Consider the following 22,115-nt stretch of genomic DNA (forward strand, 5'->3'; position numbering starts at 1 on the left):
ATGTTTCGCGAAAAACGTTTTTTAAAACATGCAACTATGGCCATCACGGCCGTCTTATGGCCGTATTCAGGGCTGTGCCAGTAATCTGCACGCTCAAATTTGCTGTGTCACGGATCCATAGAAAAACTATATAAACGGCTCCAAATATCTTTTCCTTGTATTAGTTCAATTGACTTAATTGTTAAACAATGACTACCGTTACCAAGCTTTTTGCCAGATACGTCTACGACTCTAGAGGAAATCCAACCGTCGAGGTTGATCTGACCACCGACAAGGGAATGTTCCGCTCAATTGTTCCATCTGGTGCCAGTACCGGTGTTCACGAGGCTGTTGAGCTGAGAGACGGCGACAAGTCCAAGTGGCTCGGAAAGGGTGTTTTGAAGGCTGTTGCCAACGTCAACGAGGTCATTGCTCCTGCTGTTCTCAAGGAAAAGATCTCTGTTCTCGAACAGGAGAAGTTTGACAAGTTCCTAAACTCCCTGGACGGAACCAAGAACAAGAGCAAATTGGGAGCCAATGCTATCCTAGGTGTTTCCCTTTCGGTTGCTAAGGCTGCTGCTGGCTACAAGGGTATCCCATTGTACCAATACATCAGCGAACTGGCAGGCACCAAGAAGCCATATGTTTTGCCAGTCCCATTCCAGAACGTTTTGAACGGAGGCTCGCACGCCGGTGGATCCTTGGCCTTCCAAGAGTTCATGATTGTGCCAACGGACGCTCCATCTTTCTCCGAGGGTCTCAGAATGGGTTCTGAGGTCTACCACCACCTCAAATCTTTGGCCAAGAAGAAGTACGGCCAAAGTGCCGGTAACGTCGGTGATGAGGGAGGTGTTGCTCCAGACCTTTCCACCCCACAAGAGGCTCTTGACCTAATTGTCGAGGCCATTGAGGCTGCCGGTTACACCGGCAAGATCGGTATTGCTTTGGACACCGCTTCGTCCGAGTTTTACCACGACGGCAAATACGACCTGGACTTCAAGAATCCAAATTCCGACCCAAGCAAGTGGCTCACTGGTAAGCAATTGGCTGACTTGTACACCAAACTCATCAAGGAGTATCCAATTGTGTCTCTGGAGGACCCATTCGCCGAGGATGACTGGGACGCTTGGACCCACTTTTTCTCCACCACCAACATCCAGGTTGTTGGTGATGACCTGACTGTTACGAACCCAGAAAGAATCAAGACTGCCATCGAGAAGAAGTGTGCCAACGCTTTGCTTTTGAAGGTCAACCAGATTGGTACTTTGACCGAGTCGATCAATGCTGCCAAGGATTCGTACGCTGCCGGCTGGGGTGTCATGGTGTCTCACAGATCTGGTGAGACCGAGGACACCACAATTGCTGACATCGCTGTTGGACTGAGATCCGGACAAATCAAAACCGGTGCTCCGGCAAGATCCGAGAGACTGGCCAAGCTCAACCAGATCCTCAGAATTGAGGAGGAGCTGGGCGACAAGGCCATTTACGCCGGCAAGGACTTCCACAAGTCTGCTGCCATCTAAATATGTACCTAGGTGTAAGGTGTGACAAGAAAAATATAATATGAGGCCCCATTTTTGGTACCCGAGCGACGTTCCCATTTCTACAGTACATTCATTGTCTTAGGTCTGCATCAGTGGAGAACACATGTCTCATCGCAGTTCTTCGGGGTCTCCGAAAGTGGCTCGACAGCAGCCGGTTACGGAAGACTCGATCAAGTTTCTTGAACATCATTTGGAGCGGCGACATGTTGCCAAACGAGCGTGCTTAGCATGTCGAGAGAAGAAAATTAAATGTGACGGCGAACTGCAATCTGACGAGTCAGGTAACAAAAGTTATGGCAAGTGCTCCAATTGTGCCTCATCGGGCACCGAGTGCGTATTTGTTCCCAGCAAGAGAGGTGGCCGAAGACGAAAGAACTTTTCAGTGGATTCCGCCACCACTCAATCTCACGACTACTCGTCATTCGCAAACGACCAGTCTCTGAAACGTCAACATTTCGATCCCGAGCGACGGTTTGAAACCGAAAGTGCTCCCAGCATGTTCACCTCCGACGCTGAAGAATCCTTTCGACCCGCTCACCACCAGCCTCCGCCGGGTAAGTTTGGCTCCAAATATCTGCCACCTCCGTTTGCCGGATACGACGACCCCGGCAAGTGGGCTGGCTCAAAAGAGCCGCGCTATGGCAAGTATCCGTCTAAGGACATGCCTTACTCCGAGCCCTACTTTTACTACGGCCATCCTCCTGATCCTCCGCCGCCGGGTCCACATCTTCCAAACCACGGTCCACCCTTGCTACGGCGTCTTGAGCCCCCATCTCTTCCTCCGCCGCCCCCAGGGGCATTCTCTTCATACCATCCTCCGTTCCATCGTATGCATCGCCACTGTCACCATCATCGCCATCCGCGTCACCATCACCACCACCATCATCCAGATCATTATTTCGATTCGCACAGGGTTCCTTACGGGTTCTATCCGCCGCCTTCACCTGGAAGACGCTCGTCCTTGTCATATTCAGACAGTGACAGTCGGGTTTCAGGATCCATGGCGGAGGAATTGACAGGGAAAAGCACGTTGCTACCTCCTTTGAACCACGCTGTTGGACCACACAGCGTGGACGAAAATTCGGGGGGAATTACGGAGGACTGGGTTAATAGACAGAAACAGATACAGGGTCGGTATCCTCGTGAAGACGAGATGTCCATCACAAGTGCGCCAACCATTTCTGGTGGCCAAACCTCGAAACACCCAAAATACACCAAGTCTGAACTTGAAAAATATGGGCTACCACCGTGGAACGTCATATATACAATGGTACAGCTGTTTTACAGGTACGTCCACTTATCTTACCAGGTGCTGCCAAACTTGAAGGATTTTTTGGAAAGATTCTTTCTAACAGACGAGAATGTTGCCATTTTAAGTGCAATGTTTGAGATGACTGTCCGATATATTAATCCGAATGAAATTGAGGACAAAAAGTTTCTTGATGAGAGTTACTGGCTGCACAATTACTACAAATATCGCCACAACCTGTCAGTAGAGGCAGAGCTATTGATATTGACCATGACCTGCACCTCTGGCGAGGACGATCAATTGCATCGCTGTTTCCGTTTGATAAAAAGTTCTGGATATCTAGACGTGCTGAAGCGGAAGTCGCAAGCCGACTACAACGAAATGCTTGATATTTCAACAGATCGCCAGCTTAAAGACCGTGAGCTGCTGATCCGATGCGTATGGAACGTGTACAAGTTTCAAACATACCGACGGGCCAACTATGGCTATCCGTACCATAAACACGGGTTTTTCAAGCTGCCTGAACAACTGGAGCTACCTCTGGATGATATCGTTTACTATAGAGAGTCTGCTTCCTTGGAGTCCTTTAAATCCGCTTTTAAAAAAGCTTACTACTCAGACTCTATCAACCTGAACGATCCTGCCAGTGACAATATGCCTGACTCCATGATGCTAATTCTATCGTGTCATTATATGGACGAGGTGATGGACAATGTTGCTGAAAACGCCTTATTGACCGAAAACGTCATCAAACTGGATTCGCAGTTACAGAAGATGGCATCGCTTCCTAATTTCCGTCCTTATACTATAGAGAATAACCGTTTGTTGATTGATGCCACCGTCCTGCTATCATGCTTCGTGAACAAGCTCTCTGTTATCATCCTGCACTCCTCGATTTGCTGGTCATTGCTTCCGCTGCATCCAAAGGACTCTAGACAGTGCCCAAATCAAGTTTCCCTAATGAACGACTTTCCTTCTCCACTTCCAGATGCCTCTCAACTTGCTTCTCCTACAGATTTTCGTCAATGGAAATCTTTTGTCGCTTGTCTCCGGGCTGCCTACGATATCGCCTCGTTGGTGCAACTAGGTGAAGGAATTTGCGCAGAGTCGCTGCAATTGGACACAATGTTCCCTGTAAGCGTGGGCCCATGTTCTGCGGACGCAAACGAGGACTGTTTTAGCGCAGATCCCTCGCTGCTGGCCAAGTCCAATGTGCCACCAACAACAGAACCATGGGTGCAGTACCCATCGTTCTGTTCGGTGGGGGTGTGCAACTCTGTCCCAATACTCGGCTCGGCATTGCTTTTCCTTCGCGAACACCGATTCCGTGTCGAAAAAAAACAAGAACGGTACGCGGCATCTGTGTTGCGTGGAACCGAAATACTGGCCGCATGGGACGTGGATGCCGAGAGCGCAGAATTCATCGCAGAAAAATTGCGCGACAACTATATCACCAGCAAGCTTCGCCTTATCAGCAAGTACCTTTCCGCGATTGGGAAGTTCAGAAGTGGTGTTCGTCTGGCGGGAACTATTACCGACGAGCTGATAAGCCGTTTATCGACCACCTAATTTAATGGCTGTGTGGCTGTAAAAAATAACTAAATGTCGATTTTAGATCTTTTTTCTCTGAAGGGTAAGGTTGTCCTTATTACGGGCGCTACCAATGGCATTGGCAAGGCCATGGCTCAGGCTCTGTACGAGGCGGGAGCGTCTGTGATTTTTACCCACAGACCAGCAACCGATCCAGCCTCCACGGTGCAGTTCCTGCGTGATTCGTATCCGGGATCGGAAGGCAAGATAGGCACTATCGAGGTCGACCTGGGTGAGGTGAAGATAGAGAATCTTGAAGCCGAAATTGTCAGGCCGGCTTTGGAATTGTCCCCTACGGGAGAAATAGATATTCTTATCAACAACGCTGGAATCACCAACCGGGACACCATTGTGGACGCTTCTACTGAAGAGTATCACAAGGTGTTACACGTGAACTTGCACGTGCCCTCGGAACTTTCCAGACTCGTTGCCAGACGAATGATCCGTCAGAAAATCCGGGGAAAGATTCTATTCACCGCCAGTCTGACGTCTTTCCGTGCCGCTTCCAATCTCTCAGCGTACACGACGTCTAAAGGAGCTATTGTACAGTTTGCAAAATGCTGCGCAGTTGAATGGGCCCAGCACGGAATTAACGTCAACTGCATTGGCCCAGGATACGTCCGGACCAATATGACGACGTTCCATACCAGCGACGAGGCCCGAGAGACCCGTATTTTGAGCAAGATACCAAGAGGCAGATGGGGCACTCCAGAAGACTTCAAAGGCCCAGTGGTCTTTCTGTGTTCGGCAGCAAGCGATTACGTGGACGGAGAGTGTTTAATGGTGGACGGTGGATTTTTAGCTCTCATGTAAACCAAATTTATACTATTTGTACTTCGTTACAAACGCGGGACACGAGTTATTCAGCACATGCCTACCAATCCATTCTGAGTTGCTTGAAAACTCAGTAAAGCAGCCGGCACATCGTCCCGGAGCAGTGTTTCTGTCTTTGAAACGGGTGCCCATCGGATAAATAAAATGGCGGGCTTTGAGGTGCATTTTGAGAGTGTCTCTTCTCGAAAAACTGCCTGTTGGATGACAAATGGTTCCACAGTACTCTGCCCAAGAGGTCTTGAAATCTCTATCTTTATTGGCAGAGTGGTAAGGGCACTTGTATGGAAGCATATCGCGATGTTTTTTCATATGTCTTGTGAGGTACGACTTCAGTTTCAGCGAAACATGACAAATGTCACAGGTATACGAGTCTTGGTCCGACTCGGATGTAGTAGGCGAACGGTCAAGCGTGGATTCAGATCCATTGGACGACGATCTTGGAAGCGAAGATTGCGAAGAAGAAAACACGGGATCTTCTTGCTTGATTGTTGGGAGCGGGACGACAGCATGGCGGGCAGCCAGAGATTCTTGCGCCAACCTCTGGAAATGTAAAAAGTGTTCATGGTCGAGGGTGTACTCGTTTCCGAAGGCATCCTCCTCGTCGGAAGAGTCGTCTTCTGGGTCGGCGAAATAGGAAACAGCGTCCGACGAGGACTCGACAGTAGTGGAAGATTCGATGCGTTTGCTGCGTTGTTTCAGGACATCTGTTAGGTCCCAGTTCATAGGATTTGGCTCATTGAAATCGTACTCGAACTCGTCCACTGCGCACTTCTTGACAGTGCTGTTTTCCAACGACTCGTCCACAGTGAACGATGGCTCAAAAAGCGTCTCTGTGCTGTTAACGGCACGAACCCATGGGCTAACAACTTCAATAATGCTGCCTATCGGCCGGAACAGCATGAGACCGCTGTTGGGAAAAATCAAGTCTTGCAACATGTCAAACTATAATACTCCATTTACTAAAACTCGGAAAAAGGAGGAATGGAAAACAATGTTATTTTTATACAAGCCAAGATAAGGAAGAACTTTTTCTGTTTGCCGTATGCAAAAAATTATTTCTTGTGCATCAAACACGCGCAATGTGTAGCGGAGATATTTGTGGATTTCATGGCCGCATGGTGGTCTTTCAGCCCCAACGCTATTGGCAACCTCAGGCGACGCAGCGCTGGCCGAGGTAAACACTGGCCCCTGGTGCCTGCCAAGTCTCTGTGCGTCCCGAAACTATGTTTTAGCTCAAAGGTGGGAGGTGTGGTACGGCGTTTGCTTTTTTTTTGACGGATAATTTGGAGCGAAATAATTAAAGTCGAGATAATTTGCTGAAAAAATCGCATCGGTGTACGGGTGTTGTACCATGAATGTGGACAGGTTATTTGAGAAACGAGAAGCCGAGGAGTTCGAGGACAGGGAGGCCAAGAGGCGAGCACAAAGTCATGAGGAGCGTGTGCTCGAATTTCTGAAACGCGACACAGTGGCCGAGCCACAGAAAACTGTGGAGTACAATGTACAATGGGTCAAAAACAGTCTTACCAAACTGGGTGAGCTTGTGACGTCTAACTTTCAGATGCGCGAGAAGCACTCTTCAGACCCTACCAAGGTGATGGACAGCGAGTTTGAGTTGTTTCAGGGGCTCAAGGTTTGGTCTGAAATTAGCATCGCTTTGGCAGAAGCACCGGATTACCAGCAATGCTATACAGCGTTAGTGGCTAGCCCGGTTTTTGCAGAAGTCGTGGGACTTCTTGCGAGCCATCCTAATATTGACGTGCGCGAACAGGTACTTTTGATTTTGGTGGATATAGTGGATGAAGAGCGGGAGGAGTGTCGTTCTGTACTAGGCCAATTTTTCACAAATTGCAAGATTGGAGACCTGCTCGGCAAGTTTCTTGAGCGGTTGGACTCAGTTGAGGATCAAGAGTTATTTGAGCAGTACTCTACGCTATGTCTAGGATTTGCTATAACTTTGTGCGAACTTCAAAATGTTGCACTGAGCACCCGCAACGGACTGAACGATAAAGTTTTGGAAATAATTGAATCCTCCAAACAACCAATTGACAAGACGAGCCAGTACGCGATGGAGTATCTACAAGAGCTGCTCGTGGGGTCTGAGCAGTCCGAAATTGAAAGGTTTGAGAAAGACAACGATGCAGATTTAGTTGAGACTCTGATGGTGACATGGTCGAAACTGCGGAAGGTGCCAATCTCTGGAACAGAAATGACGGAATTCAAGGAAAATTGTATACTGCTGCTGGCCTACATATTGCGCTTTGACGCCTACAGAGCACGTTTTTTGAAAAACGATGGGCTGGAGCTCGCGATGTTGTTCGTGAGCAGCGAGATCTCCAAGCAGCATATCAACACAGGTCTCAAAATTCTAGCATCCGTGATAGACGAGCACACAGGACCGCAAGTGGTGGAGATGGGAGTTCTGAAGCCACTAATGAAACATTTTGAGACCAAAATTCCGAAAGAAAATTCGTGCTCTCCTCATGTCCTCAAGCTTCTTTCTCAGCTCTATAAATTTCTGTCGTTTGGATCTGATGCGCGAATCAGGGTCACTAACAAACTCATACACAAAGAGTTTGCCGGTCTGAAGAAGGTTCTCAAGCTGTGGAAATTACTAGAGGCCGACGATAGCGACAACGAGCTTATCGTTGAGACCTTGGCCCTGACTGACACGGTATTGCTATGGGCTTTTAATGAGACTCTAGTGACTCCGGCAGGCGCACAACGTTTGCTGGCAGAACACGATGTCCACCCTTCTCAGTTTCTTCAGGCTGTCGACTTGGATATAGAATTGGCCGCGGACAGTGAAGAACGCGAGCTGCTCATGTCTCTGAGAGACTCTGTGGCTGCCAAGTTGGAAAATGACAGAAGCGAAAAATAATTTGATAGAATTTAAAGCTTATTCTTTTATAAATGACCGACCATGTCCCCAAACAAAGTCGGCTCAGCCGGTATGTCGGAATGAGCAAGCTGGAGAAGTACGAAGTGCTTCAGGAGCTTGGCCAGGGAACATTCGGGATGGTTTTCAAGGCTCGTCAAAAGAGCACGGGCAAGCTTGTCGCCCTCAAAAAACTTATTGTCCATGACTCCAAGGACGGGTTCCCCATCACGGCATTTCGCGAAATCACAATCATGAAACAGTTTAGACACGTGAACGTGCTGCAGCTGATAGATATGATTCATGAGAACTCCGAAGATACGAAGAAGCCTGGCTTTTTCTACACAGTCACACCATACATCAGCTCGGACCTGAATGGGTTACTCAACAACCCACGGGTCAGACTCACAAATCCGCAAATAAAATGTATTATGAAACAGATCTTGCACGGGATAGATTACATTCACAACCAGCATTATCTTCACAGGGACATAAAGACAGCCAACATCCTGCTCGACTTCTTTGGCGTGGTGAAAATTGCCGACTTTGGACTTGCAAGGGGCTACCACGGGCCGGCTCCAGTGGATGCGGCCGCCGGTGCTGGCGGCGGTCTGGTCGAGTACACGGGGCTAGTGGTGACACGCTGGTATCGACCCCCCGAACTGCTGCTGGGAGAACGTAAATACACAACGGCAGTCGATATGTGGGGAATCGGATGTGTCCTTGGGGAAATGTACAAGAAAAAGCCCATTCTAGAAGGAAAGAGTGACTTGGACCAGGCAGACATGATATTCAGGCTTTTAGGAAGTCCCACGCCGGAGAACTTTCCGAACGCAGATGTGATCAATAGAAATGGCGTCAATTTACATGTGGACTACCCACGCACCCTCGAAAGCGAGTTTGGGGCGATTATGACGCCAGCAGCAGTGCGTCTGCTCTCAGGATTGCTGACGCTGGACCCACGCAAGCGGTTTAATGCTGCCAAGGCATTGGAGTCGGATTTCTTCAAAATGGAGCCGGTGGCTTGTCTTCCCGAAGAGTTGCCCAAATTCGAGGAAAGCCACGAACAGGACATCAAAAGATACAAGGAAGAGAAGAAGCGTGCAAATGAGTCCGTTGGATCGGGAAGACCGCCTAATAAGTCACTGGACCACTCTCACTATGGCGCGGACTACGAAACTCCTCGCAAGAGAAGAGATCTTGCCCACGACAATCGCTGGAGAGGTGAACGACGTGGCTGGGGAGGTAACAGAGATTGGAATCGCGACTGGGGCCGCGATTGGGGCCGCGACTATTCACGGGAGTCAGGAGACTATAGAGAATATAGAAGGCCCCGCGAATTCCACGGAGGTCGACCTTGGCAGAACCAGGATTATCGAGACACCAGGGGCCATTGGGGAGATGGTCCCCATGCAAACGGCGGCCAACATCGGTACAAAAGAAACCCACCGGACAGAACTAGCAGCAGCCTTTACGCACAGACAGAAAAAACTAGTCTTAGCGCAGTTAAGGACTATTTAATTGACAAGAAAAAGGAGGGAGGGGCAGATCCGTCAGCGAAAAGATGAAACGCAAGCAGTACCGAATGGTGCTTATTTAGACATTTGGATCCGCTTCAGCTGGTTCAAGCGTTTTGTACATTTTCTGAAAATCACTGCGCTAATTAACAACGATGCGGTGGATATAATGACAAACCAGTAGTCTTTTTCTTCGACAATGTTTTCTAAATTCATGCCGTAGACACCAGCAATGAAAAGCAGGCTGCCAAAGCTCAGCAGACAAATACTGAACCGCAAACCAAGCAGCATGAGCTGGTTTCGATTGGAATCGAGGATTATATTGATGATTTCCTCTGTAGTTCGCACGTTGCTTATGGAGGACTCCACTGTCTGCACAATAGCGTCGCAATGCAGAGAGTATGATTCGAGCAGCATTTCCACCTCTTCGTGTTCGCGCCCCATCCGCTTGTGGCCGATTTTTTTATCTGTGAGATAGAGTTCCACTAGCTCGTCGTCGTGGGCGAGCATTTCGTCGATGAGGTCTCTGATCAAAGTGGCTTTCTGCTGGAACTGTTGCAATTTCTTGGAGACCAGTAACAGATACTTTAGTTTCGTCATGTCAACGTCGCTTTCGAGTTCCTTTAGTATGCCATTTACCACGGTGACGTGCACTTTCATTTCGGAATTGAGGTTATCGATCACGTTCATGAATATGGCTTCCAAGGCACGAATTTCGTACGGGAGCGAATCATCTGATTGGTTATGCAGTTTCTGTGAGAGTGTTGAAATCAGTTGATCACTGGAAAACGACTCGTCGTAATTAAATAACACGATAGAATCTGCTTTGATCAACGCTCGGATATGTAAGATGGTGAGCAGAATCGAGTTCTCTCGCACTAAAATGGAAGGAACAATGTCATCGTAGCCCTTGTCAATTTTGCGAAGGTCACGGGGCAGTAAGTCATGCTTCAAAATCAGCTGTGCTTTTTTGACATCAGATGCGATCTTTTTGAATTTTCCGTTCGAGTCAAAGACTATGCATTTAAAAAGAACTGTGTTCGTGCTAGGAGCGAGAAGTTTCGGTGCCAAAGACCGCTGCAAAACAAAGCTGTCAATGTTGCGAAGAGGTCGGAAGCTACCAAACCAGCGAATTCCTCGTGGCCCCAGCACTCTAGAGAACATGATAAAATAATTTGATAAATTAATCTGATTAATTTTTTTTTATGTCTCCCGAGCAGTTTGAGGTGTACGAGGAATTGGGCCGCGGAGCGTTCGGCGTGGTTTACCGTGCTTTTGACAAAGACTCCAGGAAAATGGTGGCTGTCAAGCAGGTGGATTTGGAAAGTGCAGATGAACTGAACGAGATCCAGCAGGAAATCAAGATTCTGTCTACGTGCCAGCATGCGAACATCACTCGATACTACGGCTGTTTCCTTAAAGGATACAAGCTGTGGATTATTATGGAGTTTTTGGGTGGTGGATCCTGCTCAGAGTTGCTCGTTTCCGGGCCATTTGGAGAGAAGGCTATTAGCTACATCTTGCATGAGCTGCTACATGCTCTTGTGTATTTACACGAAAATGGCAAGATCCACCGGGACTTCAAGGCTGCCAACGTGTTATTGAGCTTTGAAGGGGACGTGAAAATTGCAGATTTTGGAGTCGCCACCCAGTTGTCCAACAACATGTCCAAAAGAAACACTTTTGTCGGGACGCCCTACTGGATGGCCCCTGAAATTATTCTTCACCAGCCATACACATATTCTGCAGATATTTGGTCACTGGGTATTACAGCAATTGAACTAGCATACGGCAAGCCTCCTCTTTCTCAGTACCATCCGTTCGACGTGCTCTTTAGAATCGCCGAGGACCCTGCTCCCGAGCTGGACTCGAGTTTCAGTAAGGAGTTCAGGGATTTTGTGAAAGTTTGCCTGAATAAAGAGTCAAAGCAGAGGCCGTCGGCCAAAGAACTCCTTAAACATCCGTTTGTGCTTGCTGGCGCCAAGGTCGATCGCTCGGAGATAGTTAAGCTGATCAAGCGCAAGCACGAATGGGATCTTGAAACAGGCAACACCGAGAAACGCTACTATACACCTACTCTGGAGGAACAGACACCTCCTCTATTCGATATCACGTTGAAAGAGGAACCTTCAAGTACCTTGAAGCCGGCGCCATCCCGAAAGGTTCCATTGTCGCCGATGAAACGCACCTCCGATGAGAATGGGGACCAGGAGCTGAAAAAGACTCTTAATCGCATACTGAATCAGTCGTTCAACAAGATAAACGAAAAACATAACCTCTCGACCTCGCAGTACGACCAGCTAGTTCTTTTTCAAAAGACCATGATGGAGTCAATCGCGCTCAGCCCGGATCAACAGTACCGAGAAGTGTTTTGTAAATATTTCAAGCTGGTGATGAAGAAAATAATGACGACAGATAACGAACAGCTGAAGGACAAACTAATACCCAAAAATCTCGAAAAAGAACGTCCTCGCGACGAAGTTGAAGAGCTGCTGTATACTAGGTGGGCAGAAAGTATGATCGAGCGTTGGAGGAAGGAACATTAATATTGATAGCTACATATTCTGCATAATCTCAATGGACAATTGAAGACCCTGTATTTTGTTGACAAGGTCATCAAACAACGGCTTCTGTATAACCACAGAGTTGCCTGCTGGTTGAACTGGCTTTTGAGCGACCGCATTAGAAGGCTCATAGTCGAAGCTCGGTGATTCGGGGATGTCTTTTGGTAAAGGTGGAGCAGAGGGATTGGACGACATAGAAGGTTTGGCGGGGTTCACCGAGTTCGATGCGTCAAGTATCCTGAAAGAAGCAGGCTGGGCATGGCACTTAGACTTGGAGACGGCAGATTTGTCAACTTTAGTAGGCTCTGGATTTTCAATACATTCTGGAGCTTCAACACACTCGGTAATTTCAACGGGCTTTGGAGCTTCTATAGCTGGTTTCAAAGCAGCGGTCGATTTGGCACCCTCCACTCTATTAGTCTCGGTCACTTTGGAGTGATGCGATTTCGACTCCAAATATTGTTTAGGAACGACGGTGGTGAAGAGTCTGAAAATCATATCGATCTTGACAAGCTCCTCAACCGTGAAAACAGGACCAAGAGTGAGTTTTCCATTGCAGACAGTGTTGAGGTCTCTGAGATCGGCAAGTTCCTCCATGATTTCATCCACGTACCAGCAGAACGACATCATCCACGGAATCAAGAAAGAAATGTACTTATCGTTGAAAACTAGGACGCGGGTTTGGTCATCAGACTCATCTTCATTGTCGGGCCCACCGAGCCCCACTCTCATCTCCCAGTTGCGGAAGCACATGAGCATAGGCCGGGTTTTCTTTTTGGTGAGCTCCTTTAGAATTCTGACTGCGTAAGCCCTGATTTTTTTGGGTTGGTATTCAAGTTCTGATTTATCCATAGTTGCTACCATGTGGTCTGAAGGGCGCCAATTTATAGAGCTCTGGAGATGGCTGGTGTGATCGTCTACCGAACACTCCATACTCACTCGCAGAAAGTGGCTGGGACGAACCAAAATGAATATATGTAGAAAAGTGACTCGTCAGTTATTGAAATGCATACCACTCAACTTTGACTGCAATTCCTGTATATGGCTGGAAGGGGAGGACACTGAACCCACAGAAGGCTTCTTTGCAGGAACTGGTGGCTTCTGTTTGGAGCCGATAGCTTCAGCCACCTCTGAGTTTGACAGTTTTTTGGGAACTGGCGGCTTGGGCTTTGCAGATAGATGTGTTGGTTTAGATGGAGGAGGCGGGGCTGACGAACCAGATTCCGGACGAGAAAGAGTTGGAGGAGGTGTAGGCACCGTTCTGGAAGCCAGATTTGGGCGCGATGTGGATGGTGTGGGTGGAGGTTTGACGGTATTTTCATGGCTCTCCTTTTTGGGAACAGGAGGGGGAGGCTGTATTTTCGAGATGTCAGGGAGCTCAAACTTCTTGGGCTGCTCTGTAGACTCCGAGTTGACTCTTGAAGGAAGCTCTGGCTTGGTGCCTGTGCTTGAAGGAGATACGATTGACGATGAAGAGGACGGTGATGCAATAGCCGGTACATTTTGGTATGCACTTATCTTTGCTCGCTGCTGCGACTCTTCTTTCAGTTTCTGCATCCTTATCCTCATTTCGCGCTCCTTTTCGATCTTACGCTGCTCATCTTCAGTCCTGTGTGCTTTGGGAGGAGGAGGACCAAATTTGGATAGGTCGAAATCCATCAACGAATGCTTGAACTTTGGTTCCTCGACAGGCGGCAGAGCGTTCTTCTTCTTTGGCGCAGCTGGTTCTTGCGCCTCTGGAAGATACACCTGAGTTGGGGCTGGCGTTACTACTGGCGAGCCAGAAGGTTGGCTCTCAACAGAAACGGTAGCAGGTGGCGCCGGGGCTGTCGGCGTAGCAGTATATGGAGGAGGGTTCTGAGGAGGGTTCTGAGGAGGAGTCATTATGGCAGGTCTAGTATACTCACCTGCGGGCAGTGGAGCTGAAAGTGGTGATGCTGTCTGCTCGGGTTGGGGAGTGGGCTGGGGAACGGGGCGCTGTGACAGAGGAGGCGGTTGAGCCATCGGCTGCGGTGCGCTGTACTGGGTCGGCTGCTGAGGAAGAGCCTGGATAGGTTCTTGGGCCGTTGCTGGCGGTGTTAGCTGCTGCATCATCGCTGGCTGGGTTGGCTGGACAAAGGGCTGTGGCTGGTTAGGCCAGGCCTGCGTCTGGGGTTGATACTGCACAGCTGGTTGATACTGCACAGCTGGCTGGTATTGCACAGCGGGTTGATATTGCTGCTGAGGGGCATATTGTTGGGTAAGTGGAACGGACTGTGTGACAGGCACGTAGGCGGTCTGCTGTTGTGGAACCGCCTGCTGGAATTGAGCAGGGTTCTGTGCCACCTGGGTCTGTTGGTAGTTCACGGCTTGGACGGGAACCTGGGCATATTGTTGCGGGTGGTTAGGCTGTGGCTGACCAGTAATGGCAACATGCTTTGGCGGAGGCGCAAAAGTATGCGGATCTCTGGTCTGTGGGATAGCAGGAGGACTTTGAGGTTCTTCTTCTTGTTTTCCGGTTTGTCCAGAGCTCTTGTTTTTATTGTTTTTGTAGGCCGTTTTGCCAGCATGGTAGCCATACTTTGACACTGTTACCGTTGCACGGCCTGCACCTTTAAGAGCGGCCAGACTGCCGGCTTTGATGGAGTCCTTGTTGTTGTCCCAAAACGACATCACCTAATTGAACACTGCCAGAAATTAAATATAATTTATACAATTTCAGTCTGTTATTTTTCCACGCGTTTTTATTTATGCTATGTCCAGAATACTGTTGAATAACAACTTCAAACTGCTCAAGGTGCGCACTCTGGGCCAAGAATCAGTAGTGGACCGAATGTGTTACGATGAGCTCCACTCCAACATCGAAGTGGCAGACTTTAAAAAAAAAATCGTCTCTGCCATACTAGCAAATGAACTATACAAGTCACACAATTCAGGGCTGCTCATACCCACAAGTTCTCGTTTTTATAGTAATGGACGATCAATGAGCGAAAAACCGGACTTTGCAGACGTGCACCAACATCTGGAACTCAAACTGCGGATCAAGGAGTTCGAGTGCGAAGAAAGACATCTCAAAATGGGCGCGATCAGATTCAAGCTGCTCAACGTGATACCGTACCAAATTATGGTTTTTATCGAGATCGAACCGGGAACGGTCTTGCTAATGGCCAGAATGCTGCCAAAACTGTACCAGGTAGCAACAGACTTCCTGGTGAACGACATTGGATCCCTGATCAGTCCTCTAGAACTCAGTGACGATTTTCTCAAAAATACACTAAATTCCACAATCGAAGAGCTAGGCTCGTCATTGGTCGGCGAGCTCGAGCTTGCGTTCGCAAACATCAAAACAACTAATAATGCGCTCAATCAAATTATCATCAACGTTCCGGCAATCGATGTCGACAAGTTTCCAAAAACAGACTTCACCACGTCTCTGTTCAAGTACCTCCGCAAAAGCACTGCCCTAGACTTCGAACAGCTCCGACTCACAAAGATCCGATGCAATCTCTATTTATTTCTGTCCGAAGGGCGTCTTCGGTTCACCAACGAGCTTTCGTTTGCTCCGTTTTTCGATGAGTCCGATCCACGGCCCTCGCTGTGGCCATTTGTGCTGTCGATATGCGACCTATGTATCTCCAAATAAATTATGTTGTTTGGTTCAACTTATCGAAATCAAAGTCGAAACTGGACCCGCATCCGCAACTCGTCTTGGTGTACGGGCTGTCGACGACTTTGAATTGCGAGCCAATCAGCTCATGCACATAATCGATTTTCGAATCTCGTAAAATCTCCAGACTTGTTTTGTCAATTAAAACTCGGGCCCCGTCTCGCACGAAAACGGAATCGTCTTCGGGATGGAAATCATCCATGTCCGATAATTTGAGATGATACTGGAATCCGTGGCAGCCGCCACTTTCCACTTGAACTCGTAATGCAAGCTTATCGTTTTGTTCTTCGTTGGCGATCTCGTTGAGCTTCTCGGCCGCTGATCGAGTGATGGCGACGAACAAGGGCATATTGTTATGGTCGGAAAACTGCTGGTTCTGGACCTTTGTTTTTGTAAAGTCCACTAAGGGAGACGAGTAGTGGCGGAACGCCAGAGTTGGTCGACTGACAAGAGGCATGGTCCTCAGGCTGGAACGAATCAAGCGTCCAAACATAATTAGTAATTTGTTAATATTTTTTTTTCCCCAGAGACTTCCAAGTCTGTCGCGACGATGGCCCCTTTTTTTCTATAAATCAGGCTACTTACCCCAGATAATTGTTACGCCTGATTATAATATACAATGGAAAAACAGCTAGCAGATACCAACCTATACGAGTCACTAGTGGAGACGAAATCATTGGAACAACTGCGAAACAACCCAGATTCGCTGCTCTCGACTATCAGGCTATTTGACATATATCCTACCACTGATCCCTCCTGCTATGAACACCTTCACTCTCTGGTCCCCATCTTCTGCAAACGCACACCGGGATCCGTTATGCTACTAGGTTCAGAGATGGATTTTGGCTACTCGCTGATATATCTCGGAAACTTGCTCCGTAAAACAGATATCCCTTTTGTGCTTCACGGACTTTTCGATTACTTTTCTCTCACCGAGGATAACCGGAAATTGATCGAATATTTGGTGGATCTCTCCGGGATATCCCAAATTAAGGTCCATTTTGCACAAGACCTAGAAGACTATCTCATCTACCATCCGATCCATGCAGACTGGATTCTTGTGAATCACATCTCTCCACAGAATGATATCACAATATTGAGAACGATGGAATCCGTAAGCCTTGTGCAACCAGGAACCGTGGTTGCCAGAGTGAACTGTCCCGCCGAATGCCGCGACAAGTTCTACGAGTATCTGCTCGGAGCCCCCGTGTATAAGCGGACCCTGAACGAGCATATCGGGGGCCGAAAACAAGGCAGATGGAATTTGATTTATGAAAAAATCGCCGACACTTACGACAAATACGACCCCATGCTCACCGAATGTGTGGATCTTTTGAATGCATAAATAATATTTCTTTGTTAAAAATATTTCCCCAACATGTCTGCTAGTAATACGTCCTCCGTACGAGATCAGAACATCGTGATATTCCAGCTTCCCTATGGCCCACGGTTTAGACTTTCTGCTCTCAAATATGTCTGTTTTCTGGTTTGCGGGATAGCCAATTTGTGGCCGTGGAACTGCTTCTTATCAGCATCCGAATATTTTCAAGACAGTTTCAGCAGCAAGCCCGTGTTGGCCAACACATACTCCTCCTCTATGATGACTATATCCACTCTTGCATCGGCATCTTTCAACTTGTATCTATCTCAGAGGCAGAAAGGTGCAGACTATAGATTCAGACTCAACGTGGGGAACATGCTGCAGGCAGCAGTGTTTCTATTGCTTACCATTTCTACGTTCATCAAAAACAAGCCACCAGTACTGTATTTTGTGTACGTAATGGTGAGTGTTTTTGTCAGCTCCTGCGCCACGTCGTTTGCACAAGTTGGAGTGCTGGCTCTGGTGAATATCGAGGGCCCAATCTACGCTAATGCAAACGTCGTGGGTAACGCAGTTGCAGGCGTCCTTCCATCCATCTCGCTGATTGTGTCCATCTTGTTGAGCAAGACAAAAAGTGATAGAGATAGAGAGGTGTTTAATTACTTCTTCACAAGTCTCTGCATTGAATTTCTTGCTCTGAGTCTGATATGGATCACGTATAGATACAAAGCCAAAGCTGGCCAGTTCCAGATGCTTTCCAGTGACACCACCTTGGAGCTAGACGATGAGTCAACGAACGAGCCCCAGGAGGAGCACGTTTCGTTCCGCGAGCTCTGGGATATTCTGAAATACGTCCAGATCACAATCTTCCTAACCTTGGCCTTGACCCTCACATTCCCTGTTTTTGCCTCAAATGTTCTTTCAGACAAAATAGACAAGAAGTACTTTGTTCCTGTCGCATTTCTCCTCTGGAATCTGGGCGATCTCGGAGGCCGTGTCATTACTGCGTCATCGTGGTTTGTACTCGAGGACCAGCGCAAAATGATTATTTACGCGGCCTTGCGGGTCTTTTTCATCCCCTTATTTATGATGTGCAATCTACAAGGCAGAGGAGGTGTGTTTGGCGATTTCACCTATCTGCTGCTGCAGCTACTATTTGGGCTTTCAAATGGACAACTATTTTCCTCGGCATTCATGACAATGGGCGTCCTGCTCACTAGCGATAAAGAGAAGAAAGCTGCCGGAGGATTCACTGCATTTCTCATCAATGTGGCCCTGCTTTTTGGCAGTGTCGTTAGTTACATATTTGTGTATCTGGTGAGTGCATAGATTAATGGATATTTACACCAACTGTTTTCTCGAGCCTTGGAAGAAAAACTTGACAACGAGCACTTGGAATGCAGCCATACTGCACATAAGAACGACATCAAAAATGGAGAACCAGAAAATACGACTCTCTGTGGACTTAACAGTCGACTGGTTTCTGTTGTTTCTGGTCTTGTAGTATTGAAGAGTGTTGGACAGCTGGCCCAGCTTCGACTCGATTCTGAGAACGGACGACTGCATTCCCTCGACAGCAGTGTTTTCTGCCGGTGCGTTTGGAAGAGCGGCTTTGAAGTCGTCATCGTCCCTAATTTCGAAATCAACAACTTTTTCGGCAAACGTGGACATTTCGTTCGAAAAGCAGAATTCGTACTCTCCGATGGCGTCCGCTGTGAAGATGTAGTCACCCTGTCTTTGTTTCTGTTCCTGCGCAATCACTTTCCCGCCAGGTGCCTTGATTGTGTAGTCGACGTCGAAAGAACCTCCTGCCTGGACGGCAAAATAATAGCCAATATTAGCCTTTTGTTTCTGGTTGAAAATATAGAAACAAGCCTTTTCGTTCGGCTGCAAGGCAAATGTGAGCGCAGTGGCTGAAACGTAAGCCAGCAAGCTCGCCAGAAGCAATAGTCTAGAGAACATTTGTATAAACAAGAAAAAACAAGAATATTTTTAGAATCGCGACGCGTGCGGGCTCGTAATATATGTGATCCCATCCCTGGAACGAAGAGCATATCGTAGAAGAGACCAATGGTGCTGACACATTGGTGATACTATATAGCTACCGAATGACTATCAGCTGTAATTGTCACCATTCTATCGCCATAGCCGTATATAATACTTCTCCGGTATGACCTGTCATTTCACTGTGCTCCAGCTATTTTTTCACCAAAAACTTGTTTATTTTTTAGTGTTCGACATGAGGTTCTTGCTGATTTCCCTGCTGCTGCTTGTGCCAACATTTGCTCATGTGGCTCTTTTGCCGCCAAGAGGCAAGCAATGCTTTTTTGAGGTGCTGAAGGCTCAAGACGAGCTTGCCGTCACGTTCCAGATCGGTGACCGTGCCAAGGACTCGACCGAACAACTCACAGCCGATTTCTGGATCAAAAGCCCTTCTGGCAGAATCTTGGAAAAGCTGAGCGACGTCTCGCATGGCGAGGTTCAGATCAAGGCCAACGAGCCTGGAAAGTTCGAGTATTGTTTCTCAAACGAAGGTTCGTCGTTGCAAACAAAAGACGTGACTTTCAACGTCCACGGCGTGGTGTACGTGGATGTGAACGACAACTCTGACGACAATCTTGATTCCTCCGTTAGAAAGCTTATGGAACTGGTCTACGATGTCAAGAACGAACAAAACTACATTGTGGTGAGAGAGAGAACACATAGAAACACCGCAGAGAGCACCAACAGCAGAGTGAAGTACTGGTCTGTATTCCAGCTAATTGTTGTTATTTTGAACTCCCTTTTCCAGGTGTTCTATCTCAAGAGATTCTTCGAGGTCAAGACCGCTGTGTAATGAGGAAATAGCCAAGATGATATGTATAAATCCGCGTAGAATCAAGACCAAGCCCACCTTGACGCCATTGAGTGCTCAGAATCCACCACGTGGTGATAAGGCTGCTTTGAGAGAACTTTTACGCAGCATCCATTTTCCGTGGTTCTCATTTGTCTGGCTTTTCATCCATCTCTACACCTTTTTTTTTTCTGCAATGTCGTCAAGAACGTTCTACCCGCAGACCCCGGTCGAATTCAACTCCAGCCTCATTTCGTCGCTGGACAGCTCTGCAGAGACTAACTACTCAAGACAACAGGCCTCTGCACAGGTGGTTGAGAGAGAGGTGAGCAAAAAATTAAAAGAACTAGAAAACAACAAACTTGCTAAACTCGACACAAAACTCTCGTCTTTACTTCTTCCCAATGAAGACCAAGGTCTGAGCGTCGCGTCGGTGAATGAACAGCTTAATAAGGCGGCCGAAAGTCTTAAAAAGCTCAACGATGCAAAACCTGTCAAATCCAAGGCCCTCGTTGATGCGGAAACTGCCGTGGCCAACTGCATCAAAAGTAATAAAGACAAACCTCTCAACTGCTGGGATGAGGTCGAGCACTTCAAGCAGCTTGCAAAGAATACTAACTAGAAAATAAATGGTATTTCTCCGCTATCTAGACTATATCAAATTCATTACTTTTATATTCCAACGGCCTTGTACATCAAAATCAGAGCAGAGTCACCCTCTCCACCACCAGCGAGAGCCTCAATCTTGTCGCGACTCACTACAGTCACCTTATCGTCATTGAATTTGTACCAGTTCTCGCCCGTAGGATCCTGCTGGTCCTTGGCAAAACATTGGTAGTGGCCAGAGTCCGCAGACGAACCCTGATGGGCAATGACGCTGATCAGCTCGTACAGAGACGAAGGATTTTCGCCAGAAGCAGGGTCGTATGATTCGGGTAGAGCAGTTTTAAAGTTGTCTGTCCATTTCTGTCTAAGTTTTTCAAGCTCTTCTTTTTGCTGGGCATATTGCTCTCTTGTGGTAAGATCTGCAGATTTCTTGGTTTTCTTGAAAGCTCTGCTCTCCTCTTCATTCTGCTTCTCAATCTTATAAATAGCATCTCTTATCTTTGCCTTATCCTCCTTGATTCCCTCGTCAACAAGGTCTATCAAGTCCAATTGAAATGGGAATTGGACTTTACGCAAGATCTTCGACTTCTTTCCGGTGTCTCTCTTCCAGAAGAACCGAACAAAATGTATGTTCAAGTACTTAGGAAGACGTGTGATTCTGCGAGTAATCTCGTACGTGCTGTTTCTTCCCAGCGACTCGTTATGTTTCTCTATGGTTTCCTTCAAGTTGCTCATCAGTCCGTCTTTCAGAAAATTAGTGTTAATGGTAATATGGCACGCTAGCTTCATCGCATCCTCGTAGCCGTAGACAGGTTCTTCAGAGGTTTCCAAACAACGAGTAGCTGTCTTGAACTCAATCTTGAAATACTGGTCCAATCCACTAAACTGTCCCAAAATAGTACTCAAGATCTGGGAGTACGCCTCCTCTGCGTCCTGTTGCTTGTAAAACCCGCTATCGTCTCGCTCGCTGAACTGAGGAAAGCTCAAACGCATGGTTGTGAGAAAGTTCAGCGGCGTGATCTTCTTGTTGCGCTGGCTCATCTTATCAAAAAGCTCTTTCAGGTGGAACACAAGATTCTGCTCGATACCAGTACCGTTTTTCGTATACTTTTCCAAACGGTTTCTTAGCTCGTCTACCGCAAACAGCGACTGAAGCGACGAGTTTAGATAGCACGTGTTGCCCAAATTGACCAGCCCCGAGGGCTCATCGCTCGGATTGAAGTTGAGGTCGTTAGGATCCAGATCTTCCACAAACTTTACATCTTGCTTTGGGGCCTCCACTGGCGCATCTGCCGAGCCCAGAACCATGATTGTTTGGTTTGGTTTCAAGTTGAAACTCTTAAGATCGCTGTCGTCCTTCAATTGCCCGCCTTTCAACAGCACCTTCTGTCTTTCAGGTGGAACATTGGTCAGCGAGTAGATCTGGTGTTTAAACGTCAATCCATTTTCTGACAAGTCCACAGTGACAGGGTACGTTTTTCCAGCGTGCTTCACGTTCACTAACGTTAGATTTTCAGGGTCGGACTTACCTTCAATCGACATGACAACTATGAG

At 47.6% G+C, this 22,115-nt stretch overlaps 18 protein-coding genes across 18 annotated transcripts; 11 read left to right on the forward strand and 7 right to left on the reverse strand.

Moving 5' to 3' along the window:
- Window positions 1-36: 36 nt before the first annotated feature.
- On the forward strand, window positions 37-1,502 carry OGAPODRAFT_25347 (enolase I, a phosphopyruvate hydratase that catalyzes the conversion of 2-phosphoglycerate to phosph; the record flags this gene model as incomplete). The annotated part of the gene is made up of 2 exons (XM_018355306.1): window positions 37-51; window positions 207-1,502. 2 exons carry the CDS (start codon window positions 37-39, stop codon window positions 1,500-1,502), a joined length of 1,311 nt encoding a protein of 436 aa, XP_018209516.1.
- A 40-nt stretch (window positions 1,503-1,542) lies between these two features.
- Window positions 1,543-4,387, forward strand: OGAPODRAFT_17276 (uncharacterized protein). Its single transcript, XM_018355008.1, has one exon. The coding sequence runs from the start codon at window positions 1,627-1,629 to the stop codon at window positions 4,339-4,341; it is 2,715 nt and encodes a 904-aa protein (XP_018209517.1). The 5' UTR covers window positions 1,543-1,626; the 3' UTR covers window positions 4,342-4,387.
- Window positions 4,375-6,166, forward strand: OGAPODRAFT_95575 (uncharacterized protein; the record flags this gene model as incomplete). Its single annotated transcript, XM_018357770.1, has 1 exon — window positions 4,375-6,166. The coding sequence occupies one exon, from the start codon at window positions 4,375-4,377 to the stop codon at window positions 5,173-5,175; it is 801 nt and encodes a 266-aa protein (XP_018209518.1). The 3' UTR covers window positions 5,176-6,166.
- OGAPODRAFT_17277 (uncharacterized protein) lies at window positions 4,388-6,166 on the reverse strand. The gene has a single exon (XM_018355009.1). The coding sequence runs from the start codon at window positions 6,130-6,132 to the stop codon at window positions 5,188-5,190; it is 945 nt and encodes a 314-aa protein (XP_018209519.1). The 5' UTR covers window positions 6,133-6,166; the 3' UTR covers window positions 4,388-5,187.
- A 373-nt stretch (window positions 6,167-6,539) lies between these two features.
- OGAPODRAFT_17278 (uncharacterized protein) lies at window positions 6,540-8,261 on the forward strand. Its single transcript, XM_018355010.1, has one exon. It carries the CDS (start codon window positions 6,548-6,550, stop codon window positions 8,075-8,077), a length of 1,530 nt encoding a protein of 509 aa, XP_018209520.1. The 5' UTR covers window positions 6,540-6,547; the 3' UTR covers window positions 8,078-8,261.
- Window position 8,262: 1 nt separating this feature from the next.
- On the forward strand, window positions 8,263-10,517 carry OGAPODRAFT_17279 (uncharacterized protein). The gene has a single exon (XM_018355011.1). It carries the CDS (start codon window positions 8,329-8,331, stop codon window positions 9,640-9,642), a length of 1,314 nt encoding a protein of 437 aa, XP_018209522.1. The 5' UTR covers window positions 8,263-8,328; the 3' UTR covers window positions 9,643-10,517.
- OGAPODRAFT_83529 (uncharacterized protein) lies at window positions 8,263-13,355 on the reverse strand. Its single transcript, XM_018356707.1, has 2 exons — window positions 10,667-13,355; window positions 8,263-10,636 (listed from the first exon to the last, which is right to left on the reverse strand). Exons 1-2 carry the CDS (start codon window positions 10,753-10,755, stop codon window positions 9,667-9,669), a joined length of 1,059 nt encoding a protein of 352 aa, XP_018209521.1. The 5' UTR covers window positions 10,756-13,355; the 3' UTR covers window positions 8,263-9,666.
- OGAPODRAFT_17280 (uncharacterized protein) lies at window positions 10,659-13,355 on the forward strand. Its single transcript, XM_018355012.1, has one exon. The coding sequence runs from the start codon at window positions 10,797-10,799 to the stop codon at window positions 12,135-12,137; it is 1,341 nt and encodes a 446-aa protein (XP_018209524.1). The 5' UTR covers window positions 10,659-10,796; the 3' UTR covers window positions 12,138-13,355.
- Window positions 10,659-13,355, reverse strand: OGAPODRAFT_77881 (uncharacterized protein). The gene has a single exon (XM_018356392.1). It carries the CDS (start codon window positions 13,086-13,088, stop codon window positions 12,147-12,149), a length of 942 nt encoding a protein of 313 aa, XP_018209523.1. The 5' UTR covers window positions 13,089-13,355; the 3' UTR covers window positions 10,659-12,146.
- Window positions 10,659-14,807, reverse strand: OGAPODRAFT_77882 (uncharacterized protein; the record flags this gene model as incomplete). The annotated part of the gene is made up of 1 exon (XM_018356393.1): window positions 10,659-14,807. The coding sequence occupies one exon, from the start codon at window positions 14,805-14,807 to the stop codon at window positions 13,149-13,151; it is 1,659 nt and encodes a 552-aa protein (XP_018209525.1). The 3' UTR covers window positions 10,659-13,148.
- A 77-nt stretch (window positions 14,808-14,884) lies between these two features.
- Window positions 14,885-16,287, forward strand: OGAPODRAFT_17281 (uncharacterized protein). Its single transcript, XM_018355013.1, has one exon. The coding sequence runs from the start codon at window positions 14,890-14,892 to the stop codon at window positions 15,775-15,777; it is 888 nt and encodes a 295-aa protein (XP_018209527.1). The 5' UTR covers window positions 14,885-14,889; the 3' UTR covers window positions 15,778-16,287.
- On the reverse strand, window positions 14,885-16,287 carry OGAPODRAFT_102758 (uncharacterized protein). Its single transcript, XM_018353134.1, has one exon. The coding sequence runs from the start codon at window positions 16,256-16,258 to the stop codon at window positions 15,779-15,781; it is 480 nt and encodes a 159-aa protein (XP_018209526.1). The 5' UTR covers window positions 16,259-16,287; the 3' UTR covers window positions 14,885-15,778.
- A 133-nt stretch (window positions 16,288-16,420) lies between these two features.
- OGAPODRAFT_10072 (uncharacterized protein) lies at window positions 16,421-17,146 on the forward strand (the record flags this gene model as incomplete). The annotated part of the gene is made up of 1 exon (XM_018352990.1): window positions 16,421-17,146. One exon carries the CDS (start codon window positions 16,421-16,423, stop codon window positions 17,144-17,146), a length of 726 nt encoding a protein of 241 aa, XP_018209528.1.
- A 154-nt stretch (window positions 17,147-17,300) lies between these two features.
- Window positions 17,301-18,463, forward strand: OGAPODRAFT_17282 (uncharacterized protein). The gene has a single exon (XM_018355014.1). The coding sequence runs from the start codon at window positions 17,582-17,584 to the stop codon at window positions 18,449-18,451; it is 870 nt and encodes a 289-aa protein (XP_018209529.1). The 5' UTR covers window positions 17,301-17,581; the 3' UTR covers window positions 18,452-18,463.
- OGAPODRAFT_102760 (uncharacterized protein) lies at window positions 18,416-19,084 on the reverse strand (the record flags this gene model as incomplete). The annotated part of the gene is made up of 1 exon (XM_018353135.1): window positions 18,416-19,084. The coding sequence occupies one exon, from the start codon at window positions 19,082-19,084 to the stop codon at window positions 18,464-18,466; it is 621 nt and encodes a 206-aa protein (XP_018209530.1). The 3' UTR covers window positions 18,416-18,463.
- A 258-nt stretch (window positions 19,085-19,342) lies between these two features.
- Window positions 19,343-19,988, forward strand: OGAPODRAFT_17283 (uncharacterized protein). Its single transcript, XM_018355015.1, has one exon. It carries the CDS (start codon window positions 19,362-19,364, stop codon window positions 19,956-19,958), a length of 597 nt encoding a protein of 198 aa, XP_018209531.1. The 5' UTR covers window positions 19,343-19,361; the 3' UTR covers window positions 19,959-19,988.
- A 163-nt stretch (window positions 19,989-20,151) lies between these two features.
- OGAPODRAFT_10076 (uncharacterized protein) lies at window positions 20,152-20,577 on the forward strand (the record flags this gene model as incomplete). Its single annotated transcript, XM_018352993.1, has 1 exon — window positions 20,152-20,577. The coding sequence occupies one exon, from the start codon at window positions 20,152-20,154 to the stop codon at window positions 20,575-20,577; it is 426 nt and encodes a 141-aa protein (XP_018209532.1).
- On the reverse strand, window positions 20,172-22,109 carry OGAPODRAFT_17284 (uncharacterized protein). The gene is made up of 2 exons (XM_018355016.1): window positions 22,091-22,109; window positions 20,172-22,060 (listed from the first exon to the last, which is right to left on the reverse strand). The coding sequence occupies exons 1-2, from the start codon at window positions 22,101-22,103 to the stop codon at window positions 20,628-20,630; spliced, it is 1,446 nt and encodes a 481-aa protein (XP_018209533.1). The 5' UTR covers window positions 22,104-22,109; the 3' UTR covers window positions 20,172-20,627.
- Between the last annotated feature and the right edge of the window lie 6 nt (window positions 22,110-22,115).

The sequence above is a fragment of the Ogataea polymorpha genome (assembly GCF_001664045.1).
Source record: "Ogataea polymorpha strain NCYC 495 leu1.1 chromosome Unknown OGAPOscaffold_6, whole genome shotgun sequence".
In the NCBI taxonomy this organism is placed as follows: Eukaryota; Fungi; Ascomycota; class Pichiomycetes; order Pichiales; family Pichiaceae; genus Ogataea; species Ogataea polymorpha.

Bases quoted from the DNA above. Each gene is read 5' to 3' on its own strand.
- OGAPODRAFT_17278 (XM_018355010.1), top strand. From the start codon at position 6,548: ATGAATGTGGACAGGTTATTTGAGAAACGAGAAGCCGAGGAGTTCGAG.
- OGAPODRAFT_17276 (XM_018355008.1), top strand. From the start codon at position 1,627: ATGTCTCATCGCAGTTCTTCGGGGTCTCCGAAAGTGGCTCGACAGCAG.
- OGAPODRAFT_17283 (XM_018355015.1), top strand. From the start codon at position 19,362: ATGAGGTTCTTGCTGATTTCCCTGCTGCTGCTTGTGCCAACATTTGCT.
- OGAPODRAFT_17277 (XM_018355009.1), bottom strand. From the start codon at position 6,132: ATGTTGCAAGACTTGATTTTTCCCAACAGCGGTCTCATGCTGTTCCGG.
- OGAPODRAFT_17280 (XM_018355012.1), top strand. From the start codon at position 10,797: ATGTCTCCCGAGCAGTTTGAGGTGTACGAGGAATTGGGCCGCGGAGCG.
- OGAPODRAFT_17281 (XM_018355013.1), top strand. From the start codon at position 14,890: ATGTCCAGAATACTGTTGAATAACAACTTCAAACTGCTCAAGGTGCGC.
- OGAPODRAFT_77881 (XM_018356392.1), bottom strand. From the start codon at position 13,088: ATGGAGTGTTCGGTAGACGATCACACCAGCCATCTCCAGAGCTCTATA.
- OGAPODRAFT_83529 (XM_018356707.1), bottom strand. From the start codon at position 10,755: ATGTTCTCTAGAGTGCTGGGGCCACGAGGAATTCGCTGGTTTGGTAGC. The intron at 10,637-10,666 runs GTCTTTGGCACC...TCTCGCTCCTAG, and splicing joins GACAGCTTTGTTTTGCAGCG to CACGAACACAGTTCTTTTTA.
- OGAPODRAFT_102758 (XM_018353134.1), bottom strand. From the start codon at position 16,258: ATGCCTCTTGTCAGTCGACCAACTCTGGCGTTCCGCCACTACTCGTCT.
- OGAPODRAFT_17282 (XM_018355014.1), top strand. From the start codon at position 17,582: ATGGTGAGTGTTTTTGTCAGCTCCTGCGCCACGTCGTTTGCACAAGTT.
- OGAPODRAFT_17279 (XM_018355011.1), top strand. From the start codon at position 8,329: ATGAAACAGTTTAGACACGTGAACGTGCTGCAGCTGATAGATATGATT.